Source organism: Marmota marmota, unplaced genomic scaffold (genome assembly GCF_001458135.2).
Source record: "Marmota marmota marmota unplaced genomic scaffold, marMar, whole genome shotgun sequence".
NCBI lineage: Eukaryota > Metazoa > Chordata > Mammalia > Rodentia > Sciuridae > Marmota > Marmota marmota.
The window spans coordinates 13,584,402-13,600,132 of NW_025999977.1; the positions used below are offsets into that span (position 1 = coordinate 13,584,402).

At 34.1% G+C, this 15,731-nt stretch overlaps 1 protein-coding gene across 3 annotated transcripts in view; it reads right to left on the bottom strand.

Moving 5' to 3' along the window:
* Positions 1–15,731, bottom strand: part of Vrk2 (VRK serine/threonine kinase 2) — a 108,533-nt gene that overhangs the window by 17,239 nt on the left and 75,563 nt on the right. For all 3 annotated transcript variants that reach the window (XM_015479647.2, XM_015479648.2, XM_048804303.1), the window contains exons 8-11: positions 12,486–12,606; positions 9,751–9,809; positions 5,881–6,047; positions 79–237 (exon numbers count right to left, since the gene is read on the bottom strand). In XM_015479647.2, the coding sequence (XP_015335133.1) occupies positions 79–237; positions 5,881–6,047; positions 9,751–9,809; positions 12,486–12,606 (506 nt within the window). The remainder of the gene's footprint in view (positions 1–78; positions 238–5,880; positions 6,048–9,750; positions 9,810–12,485; positions 12,607–15,731) is intronic.

The following is a 15,731-nucleotide window of genomic DNA, read 5'->3' on the forward strand; positions in this document are numbered from 1 at the left end:
AAATTGTCTTTATTCCCAGAGGGAATATTCTAATGTAGCATTAATCAAAACAAAATGAAACCCAACCAACCCCCTCACCTGAGCTGCTTCACTGTTCATGGATCCCATCAGCTTGTCCTCCTTCGGCACTCTTCTCCATGTGGCCAAGGACTCAGCACTTCTCTCACTGTGAACTCTTTCTGCTGACTTTTCTTGCATCTGACTAACTTGCTTTGTCGCAGCCTTTTGTGAATCAACCTGTTGGTGGGAAGTAATGATTTATTATGAATTTTTTTGACATTTCAAATTCTTTAAAAAAATCCTAAACTTGCCACACTGTAACAAAGACAGAAAGAGGGAAGCAACAATGAACATCGCTGGAAAAATGTGTAGTAGCAAGATCCAGACCCTTTCTCATCAATGGGACAAGAACAATTAAAATTAATGTCACTGTTAGGCATTCTTTAGAAATTATCTCTACAGATAACTTGCATACTGAAAACCAGCATTTTTTTTTTTTTCTGGAAAATTGTCACATTTTTCACTGCATGTGAATTCATTATTAACCTTTGCTGGGGTGGATCCAGTATATCTTTGTAGTTTAATTTCTTATTAATTAAAATCTTAGTTTTCTCTCGTTGAAGTGAGTCTAATTAATGTGAGAGTAGAGAAGGAGATGCTGCTGCTCCTTGCTTTTTGCAGGTAGTTTAACCTGTGAGCAAGATGAGTAACGGTTCTTGTCATCTAGTACAGTGTGCCAGTACCAGAGGTTAACTTCTGCAACAAGCTTGCTGTCTCTAAGGTTTGTCTTTCACACCATGGTGCTATCTGGGGGACAGCTGACTCTCAATAACCTTGAAGAGACACAGAAATAGAAGGGCAGATCCTACAATACAGCTGGAAGATTGAAAGCTACGTGAAGGTCCTTATGTGAAGTACTTGTACAGCAGTTTCATGTTTACAGCAGCTGAAAGTGCCATCACCTTTTTTCATGGGTTAAATAGGGAGCAGAAGACAGGAACAGCACAAAGGGAAATAATGGAGTAGCCAGTGCCAAGACAGAGAATAAATTACATTGGCTGGGCAAACAGAGCCTTAATTTGTAGTCTCTCGATTTTTAGCTTCTATTGCCAAGTGTGTTCATTCCATCCCTTTAAAATATGCTGGTGTTTTGTGGCTAGCTCTAAGTTGTCACAACACCATTCTTTATTTCCACCTCCTCCCGGATCTCAGCTTATCAAAGAATGGCAAAACTACTGCCGTTTAGTAACCTGCAAATTGGAAATGTTTCCTAATCACTCAGGGATTCTTTATTTCACCACTCAACCATCTCAAACTACTGGGAAAATTGATGGGTAACCATCTTCTGAGCCACTCTTCCAATGACGTCATCTTGGTAATAAATGTACTATCATACCTCTAGTGAGAGACAAAGGGTCTCCTGAGGTGTGTGCACACTGATCCTCTGAAAAGACTGGCTTAGTAAGCATTGTGAAAATGTGTTCTGTATTATAAAGAATTGAGATATTTCCCCTCCATCTTTACTGAAATATAATTGACAAATAAAAGCTATATATTTAAGGCATATGCTATGTTTTGATATACATATACTTTGTGAAATTGGCACAGTTAAGATCATCAACTTGTGATAACACATGGTATTTATCTTTCCCCCTCTGGTTGATTTCACATAGCACAATGTCCTCTTCCACATTGTTGCAAATGGCAGGATTTCTTTCTTTATGGATGGATAATATTCCACGCACACCATTTTTCTGGGGGGAGAGGGGTACTGGGGGTTGAACTCAAGGGCACTCAACCACTGAGCCACATCCCTGCTCCTATTTTGTAGGTTTAATTTTATTTTTTTTAGAGACAGGGTCTCACAGAGTTACTTAGCACCTTGTCGTTGCTGAGGCTGGCTGTGAACTCCTGATCCTCCTGCCTCAGCTTCCTGAACCACTGGGATTATAGGTGTGCACCACTGTGCCAGGTTACCACATTTTATCTACAGATTTATTAGTAAAACCATGTTCTTTCTATACCTTAGTTATGTAAATAATACTATAAGAAACAATAAACAAAATGTACTTAGTGAAGCAAGTGCTGTAATAAATTAAAAATAGGTACTGCAGAGACCTCTAAGACATCATTATTTCACTTCCTTTGGAAATGTACCCAGAACTGAGATTAGTTGAGATATCATTGAGGATTTTAGTACCGCCTGTATGCTAAGCATTTTAGGTACCAGTTTTCTCACCGGGAGCCTCTGACATAAAAGTAAAATATGTTCAGTTCTATGTGATGGTTCCTGGTGCACATACTGTCATTGGTTGGATGGTTAGGCTTCATTGCTATGAACTCTTCTAGATGATAAACAAACTATATCCAGTGTATGGGATATTTCTAATTCTGGGGAAACTTAAAATGATGAGAGAAAAGTGGGATGATTATGTTTAATTCTTAATTGTGAACAGAGTATAACTTTCTGTTTCTCAAGGATATGAAAATATAGAAAACAGCTCAGGCACCCCACATAATCAAACCAAAGAACACTATCCAAATACGTGCCATTTTCAAAAAAGTTGCTATTCAAAATAAAGTAGTTTTTATTTAATTTTCCATTGAAAATTCGTACTGTTTTCTACAATCAAGCATACTTCTAGACTCCTAAAAAATCAATAAAAATGTGCTTCTGATTAAGAATTTGTATTGCCACTTTTCTCATATACATAAACTAAATGGGAAAACAAATTAATAGAATTATTTTGAGAATTAAAGCTCAGGAAAGAATTTTGCAAATTACTATTACTAATACACCTTGGATTTGCTGTGGAAAACTCAGATTTAGGGTAAATGAAGGAACAAACTTACTGCCTGAAATGCAGGAGAGCTTGAACATTTTTACTTTTCTACCTTACTAAAGATTTTAGGAAGAATGGGTGGCTTATTATGCCCAAGTGTCTACACCATTACAGTATGGATTCAGGCACCTCAATAAGGAGAGCCATATTGATAAAACTAATAAAAGGATCTACCAGTTCTTTAAGTAGATTATCCAAGGGTTGAATTTGGACCTTCAATAATACTATTTTCCAATTTGCTTTGACATTCTCATCTGGGAATTCTAGAGTTTTAGTTCACCTCAATAAGTGTTCATACTAAAATATGGTTTTCTTCATTGAATTTTGAACATTATATTCCGGTGGGGAATTGGGGTACATTAGCTCATTGTGGAGACCATACTTTCCAGGGACATGGCTCTGAGTTCCGTCTATTAGATGTGTATACAAGTGCATACACACACATACACACACACACACACATCTCTGTGAGTAGCATAAATAGACTCCAGCAGCCCTGATGATAGAATCTTCTAATTTGATTGACAGTGTGACCACAGGAGCTGCCAGAATTACTAGCAAGTGACACCAGCTATACATACCATGATTTTGATTGAGGCAAATACCCCAAAAGATTTGCTTTTCAAGAAAAAAAAAAAAACTATCAATTTCTTTACTATCTTGACAAAACTTCATTTCCAACTGAACTATAGTAACAGTATTTGAGGACTTCAAAAGGAAGCCTTGAATTACTGGAACAGTTTATGATACCTAGGAAAATCTATTAGAAAAAATATCTCATTTTGCTTTGCAAAAAGATGTTATAAGTGTGCTGCAATTCTTATTAGACTCTAACCCAAACATGTTTTTTTATTAAAAAGGCTAAATTTCCCTTAGTGTAAGTTTAAAATTTTTTGAATGAAAGAACATTCATAACTTCTTCCCTTTGAATAATGAATCATAGAAACATTTTATTTATATCTGTATTCCTCTTTGGGTCCAATGATTTCTTTTTAAGTATCTTTGTAAAAAAAAAAAAATACAAGTCCAGAGTTTATTCACTAGTCTGTTAACTAATTACAACAATCCACATACAGAGTAACAAGAAATATTTTATAATAATAAGAGGATTTATGACAAAAGAAAAACCTGGGGCCATGTGGTTGATTTCATTCTGGCTCTAAATCATTTTTGTTATAGAAACAATCAACTGTGGAAATCATACTACACTTGTATCATTTGCAGGAATTAAGCACAGGATAGTTGATATTGTTATACTTTGCATTTGGAAATTTCCAGGAAACTGTATTTTATACTATCATTAAATAAATTTGTGCACAATATAAAGTCATTAATAATTAAATACTGATCTGCTGTGAAATATATCTTAACATCTATACGTTGGTCTGATCACACTGTTAACCAAAACTAAGGTCTTAAGAATGCATGTTATTCTTAAGTTATTAAAGTGTTTTCTTTTTTACTCATAACCAAAGTGTTCTAATCAAAAGAAATAAAGTATTTTTGATGGAGCTCACTGGCAAAAATGTTTTATATTCTATTCTCTGCATATAAAAATGGTTTCATAACAAACACCCTTTGAATCTGATGAACTGAAAATTCTGGTGGATAATAATCAGAGTTTTATATCAGAGGATATAGTTATTGGTTTTTAAAATGGCTTTTTTATATTTCAATTAAGTTTATGAAACTGAAAAACTACAAAAAAGGAAAAAACTCTACTTAAATTAGTGTAGATTAAGTGGTGACCATTACTGCAAGGGAAATACTATGTCTAGGAAATGGCTCTTTGTTTTGTTGGAAAAGTGATAAAAATACAAAAGTCAATAAAACTGTTAAAATAAGTCTCAGTAATTACCAAGATCAAAATCCAGTGGCTTTTTATTAAACATGAACTTTTGTTCTGCCTTCTGCAATACGTAAATAGTGCTGACAATTGGTTTGTGAGGCACTTGCTACAATAAAATGTAATTGTATCATGAGAGAAAGGTGACAATCAGGAGATCATGAAAAAATTACATATTCTCACTGGTAGTTAATTAGCCATGCAAAACCTCCTCAAACAGATATTCTCTTCTATTAGGAATGATTACTATGCAGGCCTACAGATGTCAATACCACAGTCATTCAAATACTTCTTTTCCTACTAATTGAAGGTTGTAAAGCTCTGGTGCCAAGGTTTTGCTTCCAAAGAGCTAATTTATGACTAGAAGGATATTTTATGTCTTCAGTTGCAGCAGCTACAAAATTCAGCAAATCAGAACCATCTGTGCACTGATACTTGACTCACCATTCATCTCGCAGCCTATCAGTCACATTAGTTTGCATCCTGCATTCTTGGCTCATGAACACTTGTGATGATCCAAAGTTCATAAGAAATATTAAAAATGAATGGCATCCTGACCTTACCTTATTGTACATGCATCAGGAAAAAAAAATGCCCTCCACATTTTTTTTTTTTTTTGCATGTGGACAGTGTCAAGAAAGAAATGGATATTTACTTACCTGTCCAATAATATTGCTTACAGTAGTCTCAGGCCTATGCCGAGTGTAAAGATTGAACATTTTTAAAATTTTTAAATCCTAATTCTTTGTATCAAGTTCTAATCCTTTTTTCTTTTTTAAAGAATGAAGCAAAGGAAGATGGCTGAATAAAGGAGGAGCCTTGATAGCTCTTTGTAAAAAAGAATCATTTGAAAGGATTGAAATATCAACCAATACAGATAACATCTAAGAATATTATCCAACACTAAATTATGGCCAAACTGGTAGGCAAAAATAAAGGGCAAAAACTGAAGAAAACCCAAAGAAAAGGAGCAAATAAAGGCTCTCATGAATCAAGTCTGATCAGACATCAGGATGGCTTCATTTCCTTCACAGGACACAGCAGGCTACAGATCCTACACTAAGGTCAACCACCTCCTTGGTGCTGAGTTAGGGGGAACAGGAATTAAATATAATGAGCAAGGAACTGAGTTGTAAACAACTTCATTTGATAGAAAAGTTTCACAGAGACAATCCCAAGATTGTTACTTACTTTTTTATTGGGAGGAGAATACACACGTGTCCTCTGGCCTTCAGTGGAAAACTCCAGTGGTCCTAAGGGTATTCCACCAGGATTCAGAATTTTCTTGAGCGTTTGATAGTCTGGCTTTTCATTGTAAGCTAAACTATAAACACATGCTAAAAATTCAGCTATTTCACCTGTGAAGTATTAAATTGTTTACATGTAATTCATATATTGGCAAGATTAGTAAAACCTCAATAACCTTAAAAATCTTTCTATTAAGTTTTCTCTCTTGTACATATACCCTGATTAAACTAAAAATGAACAATCCAATAAAGACCACTTTTTAAATGATATTAAAAAATGACTGAAATATACCAACCTACAGATTTGACTTAATAGGATAAACCTTTTGCTGGTATGTTTACAGTCATCTAATCTTATGGAAGGAAGCAAATTTTAATATCATGCAGCTACTAAGGACTATACAAAAAGTATAATATTTCAGACTTGCTTCAGACATTGCTTTATTTTGAACTTTAAAAATTCAGTTAAAAACCAATGTAATGTTTTATGAGCCTCCTCACTTCAAAAGTAAAAAAAAAAAAAAAATCAGTGAAAATTTTAATTGAAGTTTTCATTTTTGAAATTGTAACAAAATATTATAGAAATAATCTTGAGTTCCATGTTTTTAGCAAGGATTCAATTCAGACTGCACAAACCCTCCCTCAAGTCATTCATACCTAGCTAGCCAGGTGCAGTCACAACACAGTTTTGATTTTAGTTCAGAAGGATAAGGATAAGGAATTATCAACTCTTATTTTTTCTCTAAAATAAAACATATTCACATGGTTATCCTCCATCCCCTAAAAATATTGTGGACTACCAGATTTCATTTACATTTTTTTATTTTTATTTTTTCAGTACTGTGGATGGAACCTAAGGCCTCACACATGCTAAACATGTGCTACCACTGAACCATACCTTTCAACCCAATAGCTTTTAAATATAAGTAGCATTAGTAACCAAAAATTACAAACATAGCTGCATCAAATTATTTCTAGTTTGCATTTTTGGTTTTGGTAGAGATTAAATCTAAAATTGGGATAGAAGTAGTGGTAATATCAGATACTACTGAAAAACTGGCAGACTTTCATTTGTTAATAGAGCTGTTTAGATATGCCTTTCCCTTTCAAAAGATATTACTGACCCAAACATGAATATCATTTAATCTCTCACTTAGTTGTTTATGCACCACAATTGGAAAATGTGGAAGTAATCATGAGAGGGCAAGAGTGGTTTCCTAGTAATCCTTCCCTTCCCCTCCAGGCCCACTCCATTCAAGAGGAAAACTGCAGAGGCATGGGTTTCACTTCCAATAGGGAAAAATTCCAAAAGCTATAGTTATCACCCCTTTCTCCCTATTAAAGTGAGAGTGACCACGTTATAGACTTCAGAGCTATTTTCATAAACAAAGTTAATGTGGCCAAAATGAGAACTCTAGGCTCTGCCTTTTTTTTTTTTTTTTTTTGAACCTGGACAATTGAGCAATTACACAACTACATTTTTTCCTTTTCTATTTATGAAATGCATCAACCTGTGCTATCTAGCATTTGGTCAAACACATCTCTCTTAAGTAGCAAATGCTGCTGTTTTATCATCACATTTATAATAGTTTCCTGAAAACCCAGGGTGGGAACATCCAATCCTAAAGGAATGATTAAAAAAAAAAAAAAAAAGATTGAATTTCATTCACATGTACCATTTAAATGGTATTATTCAGTTGTTCTTTGGTTTTTAAAAGTGGTAAGCCAAGTATGGTGTATATTTACAATTCTGTTAACCAGAATATCCCAAATGGAGAAGAGAGCTGAGTTTGTGGGAACAAATCATTGTTGTAAGACAATGGAAACTCCTGGCACTCCACCAACTGATAGCAGCTGTGCTGCAAAGCCTTCATGGGACTGAGGTTTGGAAAAATGAGGTACCAGTGAGGTAGGAGAAGGATAAAATGAAAAAAGCCACTTCCATTATAAATTTATTATTATAAACCTGAAGCTTAGACTATCATGATGTAGTACTGATTTAAATGTTAGCCTTTCAAGATCTGGATTTATTGTATTAAGTAAATTTTTTAATTTACTAGCATATTTCTAGAGCTATAAAACAAAATGCTTTGAGTAGGATGAAATTATGATATTCTTGAATCACCTGCTTTTTAAGCTAGTGAAATATTAAGTATCATTATTGACTATCATTTCAAAAGATAAAAACTTTTGAAGTTATCATTACACTGGGTTGGACATGCATGCTGCAAACCTCTAGACTATTTAATAAAACATCTTGGTAGTAAATGCTTTGCAAGGCCGTTCCTTTTTCATAGCTGTGCTTAAGCCTCCCAACTTAAGAGAATGTCACTTAATATTCAACATTGTGTGCTTTAGGAATAGAAATCTGCATTTTATAAATAGCAGTACAGACTCGAATAAATGGCTTGTACTAAGGAACCAGGCGTGCCTCCCATCTAGATTTCTCATGTGATTCAATCTTAATTTGTCTTTAATGAAAGAAGCATTTATCTTGAACAATCTAGAGTATCTGAACTTTCTTTTCCAATCCAAACCTGAAGGACATATAATTTGAAAAAGAAATAATAATATCTTTTTTTTTTTTTGTCTCATTGAGTAAAACAAACTCTATGACTTGGCAAAAACCCCAATTTAAGAATATTAGCCAAAAAAGAATATTATCATTTTGTTCAAAGTTATTTCACATAGTCACAGAAACAGAAGTTTTATCTTGTAACCCATCTCCCTGAATGAGAGAGAGTCTTTCCTATTTGGTACCCTTCATCAGAAGAAAAGTACCACAGAATGGGGAAGACAGAAGACTCACATGAGGAAAGATGTAAGACTTAGAAATGAGAAATGGGAAGCAGAACTGGACCGTTTCTCTTTCATTTCCTTTACAAACGAAAATTTTGGTTTCTAGTCAAAGAAGGGCTGTGAATATAAGTTTAAGATGACTTAACTCTACTTTTCAACTCTCAAATGGGCACTGATGCTATGTGACCTTAACTAGAGGTTCGGTGTGAAATCTACTCTGAGAAATCAGTTAAAAGCTAACCTTGACATTGCTCCATGTAAACAGAGATTAAGATTCATTTTGCTAATCTGACTCTAAGAAAAAGCAAGTGTGATTGCAGAGCTGGTTGGTTCTTTCATATAAAAAAATAACTGAACTGTAAAATAAGTACTAAATAATGTGTCATGTATCCATAAAGAAATGACAGAAATTTGGGTAATTCTGAGTTGACTTACTATTTTATACTGATAATATTGTCAATTAAAGAACTCCAAAAAGTTCTGTATGAACTTAAAAAAGAAAATCCTTTGTCAAATATACCTCCAAATTCCAAGATCAGATACTTTGCTCATCAAAAAATTTGCCAGTTAGGTTAGGGTATAACCCAGGTCTACAAAGCATTCGAGTGTTTAATGATGTGTTTTTTTAAATATTTGATGAAAAGTAGTCTTTCCTTAGGTTGACTTTATCTTCTTTCAACAATACATAGAGAAGCAAACTGGAAAACCTTAATCCTAGAAAAATCAGATGCAGATGATGATTTAACCTGTGCATGATTCTCAAAATATGTATTTTAAAAATGCAACTGACAGAGGCTTGAACTCCACCTAAATAGTATCTTACAGGGTCCTTGTGTTCTAATGTCAGTGATGATCTAAACATTCTCTTCTCCAGCAATCTATCTGTAACCCTGAGGAGTTTCTTCCCACCCTGTGGGAACAGGAGTAGGTGAGTTAAGCAAAAACTACAAACAAGAATGACAAATGTGGTGACCTGAAAATCACAAGATAAAGCAGAAGTTATCATCTGACTTACAGCAACTGCTTCCAGATGGAGCCCACTTCAGCACTGACCCAGGCAGCTCATCCAACAGACTAAAACAAACAGAGGAAGACACAGTGAATCTGCATCCAATTCTGTGTTCACTGTTTTAATTAGAAAACAAAACTGTAATTCTATCTTGGTAGGTCACCAAAATTATGACTTTCATTGGTGTTTTTCACCCACCTGTAATAGATTGGAGGATACATAAAAGTGAGGGAGATCCCTTCACTTTCACTGCCCAATTTTATACAATCACCTAGAAACTAAACTATATAGAATTATAGTATGAATGATTTAATTAATTAAAGTATACACACACACACACACACACATACACATACACAGGCATACACATATATACCCACACGCATATACAAACATACATACATATACACACATACATATACATGCATATACATATACACATACATACATATACATATACATACATATATAAATTCAGAAGTAGGAGTATTATGATTTTTTTCTTAAAAACAAAGGAAAATCATATAAAAATACATCTGGATTTTGAGGACATTTTTTCCTCAGGTATTTACTATTGGAGAGGCATATATTACTTATTCATGTATATTGTTCTCCATTGGGCAGTATTTTATGCTATCCTAAGATTAAACTGGTTAACAAGAAATTCTTGAAAAAAACATTATAAGCACTTTCCCGTGTTTTAGGCTAAATAAGCACAACTCTCTTAAGTTGTTTTTGGCACAAATATATAAATATTCAACTAAAATTACTGAAAATGAATAAATAATTCACAAACTCAGGCAAAGGCAGAATAGCAGCAATAAATGCACCATTTTAATTTCATCCTATCTTGGGGGAAACAAAGGGGTTAAGAGAAGTATAATGTTATGGTTGAATATACAATCATGCCCTTATGAAGATATTCCATGCTATCCCTTCTTAATAAGTTTAATAAATAATGACTATGTATTACAAACCATAAGAAGTTTGAAATTGTTTAAAATGTTAAACACTAAAAAGTTAGAATTCAGTTTATCTGAGTTATAAACTTCACAATGTAAGTTTACTGGCCTACAGGTTTACATTATTAATCAAACCAAAATGAAAGTATATTAACATATAAGAGTTCCCCAAAATGTAAATGGAGGTTATGTTTGACTTATTAAAACCTTGAGTTTTATATGAAACCTTAATATTCTGAGTATACATGTGTAAATATATTCATTATGGATCCTACAATGAATGCATCTATATATACATATTGACACAAACTAAAACAAATCATTAGTAAGTCCTCCTAAAAGTAAAACATGCATATATTCATTCAAATTAAAATGCTAGCCTTTGAAATAAAGTACATTATTCAAATTAGGTAAACTGAGTTGGAAAATTGGATATAAAAATGCCCATGCATACCCATTATTGTTTTTTTTTTTTTTTTTTTTTTTTGTACCAGGGATTGAACCCAGGGACGCTTAACCACTGAGCCACATCCCCAGCTCCTTTATATATTTTATTTTGAAACTGGGTCTCACTAAGTTGTTAGGGCCCCACTGTTGTTGAGGCTGGCTTTGAACTCGTGATCCTCCTGCCTCAGCCTCCCCAGCCGCTGGGATTATAGGCATGTGCCACCATGCCTGGCTATTATTTTAGTAATAATAATAATAATAATATATTATTGTAATTGTGCTCTGACTTGACACATACATTGGAGACCATCAGTTATATGAGGATTAATACAGACACATCAATTACCACAGTATATAACTGATTAGATGGTTCTAATATTTACTTATATGAATGTGTCAATTTTGGGTAAGGCACTAGGATAATCGAGATTCCAAGTAAAAAAATATTTCACAATATGTCAGTATTTATAAATATCATCTGTATTATTGTGAATCTGCAGCATAGTCTTTCTTCCTTCAGAACTAATTCTACTCTGAATTTGAAGATTGATTTCTATGGATAAGCTACCCCTTTTAGTACACTTCTGTTGTGACTTGGCCTATTTAAAACTTAGCTGCCTTTTCCAAATGTGATATTGTATCTACAGATAACTGCAGCATATCTTAGTATATAATGAAAGTCTGGGTACTCTGTGCCACATCCAATTGACTTTCGTGGGCCTGACCAGTAAGAGAATTGTAAAATAGTAACATACTCTAAGTTTGACCTAATTCTTTTGCTAACAGAATCAGGTAATAAAAATTTAATGTAGAATATTAAAAATGTTTGTGGCTACAAGATTATCTCATATAAATGGCTCATATAAAATTTTTGTTTCTTCCTTAGGCAACAGAACATCCTCTGGAACAGGAATAAGAGGTACATTGTTCTCACCTTAAAGATAAAAGCCCAAACTGTCCCATTTCACATTGTTGCTCTGCACAGTTAACATCAATCACACTGAGTTCAGACTACTTTTATACACTTGTACAATGCTAATTTGAAAATATTCTCCTTTGAAAACACCACCACCTACAATCTAAGCTCTGGAAAACACCCTGTAAAGGAATGGATATTTCACTTTATATTTTGCATTGCAATTGAAGTACATGTGACTTTATAGGTGTTATCTTAATGCATTTTATGTTTGTTTGTTGTTAAAAGTATTTTTCAATTAAAGAAATGTACTTGGTTGTCATAGTGGATGAATGGTAATCCTGAGATATTAGCTCCCTTTACTGTATCCCTTCAGACCTGTTGTAGTAAAGGATGGAATGCTTAAAAATTTGTACTTTGTTTTAGCAGTCTGGACAGCCACAGGGTCCTTCAGGTTCTGTTCCCAGGGAAGTTTCCCACATGACCACCGCAGCATGCAGTAGCCGAGGATTTCAACGTCACTTCTTCTGGACAGGGCTACAGGAGTAAACATTAAGAGGGGGGATAAGTAAGTCCTTGAGAAAAAGTGAAATCTTTGAGTGAACTACTATTGATGAAATATGGAAAAGCCAAAATAGGAGAAGTGTTTTGTTTGTTCAGCTGGAGCAAAACTTAAAACGCCCAGGCGTTTGGCCCCAGTCCACAGACAGGCAGTGACTTGTTGCTGCTGAAAGTCAGGGTCAGTTTCCTCACCTCCTCCAACTTCATCTTTCCTTAGTCTGGCCTGTCACATGAACTTGATCCCCATGGCCTCTGACATGATCCAGACAACCCATAACCCGGCACCAACACTTTCTCAAAGAGCCAAGCAGTAAAACAAAGAAATAAATGTCTGCAGCTAAATTGCTAACATATGTTCCAGGAAGTCCATGGGGTCTCCATTGGTCATGCAGAGACCCTTTGAGTGCAGACTAAACACTGATGGCCTTTCCTGTTTTACCCACACTGGTGGCAGCATTTGAAATTGGAAGAATATGACAAAACTGCCATCTAGTGTGCAGTCTTAAACAGGCTTGTCTGGGGATTTTTCAGTTACATGAAAGGATAATTAAAATAGGTCCACTGCTTTGGATGCACAATTCTACAATGTTACAGATATTGTCTTATAATTAAGCAGCTCTAAGCTAAAATTCTAACCCCAGATCCTGGAAAGAAATCTAAAGGTGAGACAATGGATGGGACCACAGGAGAGAGGTGGGAGTGAGTGTGAAGCCAAATAGAGGTTCCCCAAATTTAATACAAGATGGCTTTTCATTTAAAAAAATACAAAGAACATTTTCATGGCCCTGTAAATATCATTTATATCAAATCATTAAATGCTATAAACTAATGTCATCATGATTTTATATACGTCTGTTAAAGTGCCTCTTATCAAAAGACGGACAATGAAACCTAAGAAATGTGTCAAACATAATTGATACTTGTTAACAAGTCACTGGAATAATGATTGCAACATCAGCAAATACCCATAAAATAAACTCATTTTTAACAACCATTTCAGACTGTTATAAAAACAATAGACTGGTATTTATATTTCTACCACTACTTGAATAATATAAGAATAATATAATCTCCCAAGACCAATATGTGACTGTTAAACCTGCTGTAAACAGGTATCCTGTTTTATTTTCTTTCATTAAATAAACTATGAAAAGTCACTCAGTAAACTTAGTTTTTAATTTAAAAAGTCATCTACTAAGAACAATGATGCCATCATGTTGCAACTACTTTTGGTTACCATACGTAAGTAGTTATAAAAGCAGAAGACAAGATCAGCTCTTACACGTACTCTATCTTAACTGCTATTAGAGTATTGGATTATTAAAGGCCTTTCAATCCAGAAGAATGTTACAGTCCCATGGGTGCCATTTACTTTCTGCACAAGCTTCAACAATGTCCTAATGCAAGACTTGGCTCTTGTATTAAAATAAAAACACAATCTCTACCATGCTGTTCTGCAGTGATTTCTTTAGTAATAAATCTCCCATTAATAATGGAATGGTTCCATTTGTACAGATGTGTTCACAAGTCTCTTTTCCATTATGGCAATTCCCGATTACCACCACTTAAAAAATGTTCACATCCTTTAATTTTCAAAAAATGATATTTTGGCACCTGTTTGGATGATACAGACTACAAGAGGCCCTTTGAGGAAAAACAATCAGAATTAAAATGGAATGAACCTTCCCAGCCACTTCCCCCCACCCCCCAACTGAGGGATTAATTGACATGAAGCTGTAAGTAATGACAAGTCATTTAGATTTCTGAAGTCAATCTTTCATAAACTGGTCTTCAATTAAAATAGCCCTTTGAGAGTTAACTTTACTTCACTATTATAGTTTTTGGTCTTACCTAATTAAAATACATTATCACATATTCCATTCTTTCACTTATTTTCTTTCACTGCACATACACATTAATAACAATGGCTAAGCATTCTACCACTGTTTCCACTAATTTCTATAAAAATACACATATTATTTAAAAGAACACCTAACGGTCACCCTTTTCTACTAGTAAAGATAAGAGCATGAAGTGTTTCTGAGTATCTCTCCCTTATATTCCCTCCCAGAAAAACAGACTAAACAACTTGATTTAGGAAGCTAATGTTTACTTTCCATCTACCATACAGTAATATCTGCTAAGTTAATATTAAAATTCTAGAAGACAATATTAGAATCTGTGTGTACCCACTTACATGCAGAATTAGTCATCACTGAAAAGGACTATTGATATCTAACTATAAAAGGGTTTTGAGCATTGGAAGTACAGCTCAGTGGTAAGAGACTTATATAGAATGCACAAGACCCTGGGTTCAATCCCTAGCACTGGAAAAACTAAAAACCTTCTAACTTGAAAGTTGTTTCTTTTATTACAGAATTTAAAAATGCATTTAAAAACATGCTAAGTGAAGCAGTAAATGGAAGGAGCCCTAGACTATGAATTCATAGAGAAGAGATCTACCTCCAGCCTCCACCATTATTACTTTTTTAGTACTAAGATTCAATAATGCCAGATGATACATTTCTTTTAACATCTTTTCATTCACTCAGAAAATATATTATGAATTGTTTTCTGAGTCATAATTCTGCATAATTATAATACATAAAGTTCTTTGACTACACTTGATAATTAGCATAATTATTAATAGTAAGCTTTCATAGATCTCAAAAAAAATCAAGAATTTACTATTTTATGTAAATGTAATTTACTTATAGTGAGACTATTATTAATAAAAGATTTTTCCTCCAAACTTTCTCAATTTAGTTTCTAAATGTTATTTGGCATCTGATGTTTACTGAGCTTACTACTATGCAGCAAGGTAAATTAGTCTTTTCAGTCTAAGTCTGTGGTGCTCTCAAATGTTCAACATTTCAAAATGATAAAGCATTGCCAAGAGTAATAACCAAAAACTAACAAACAACAACAACAACAAAAAACCCACCACCACCACCAACAACAACAACGAAAAAACAGAACACTGGGGGTACAGCTCAGTGGTACAGCACTTGCCTAGCAGGTGCAAGGCCCTGGGTCTGATCTCCAGCAATGGAAAAAGAAAAAGAGAAAAAAGAAAAAAAAGGCCTATATGAGAACTTAAA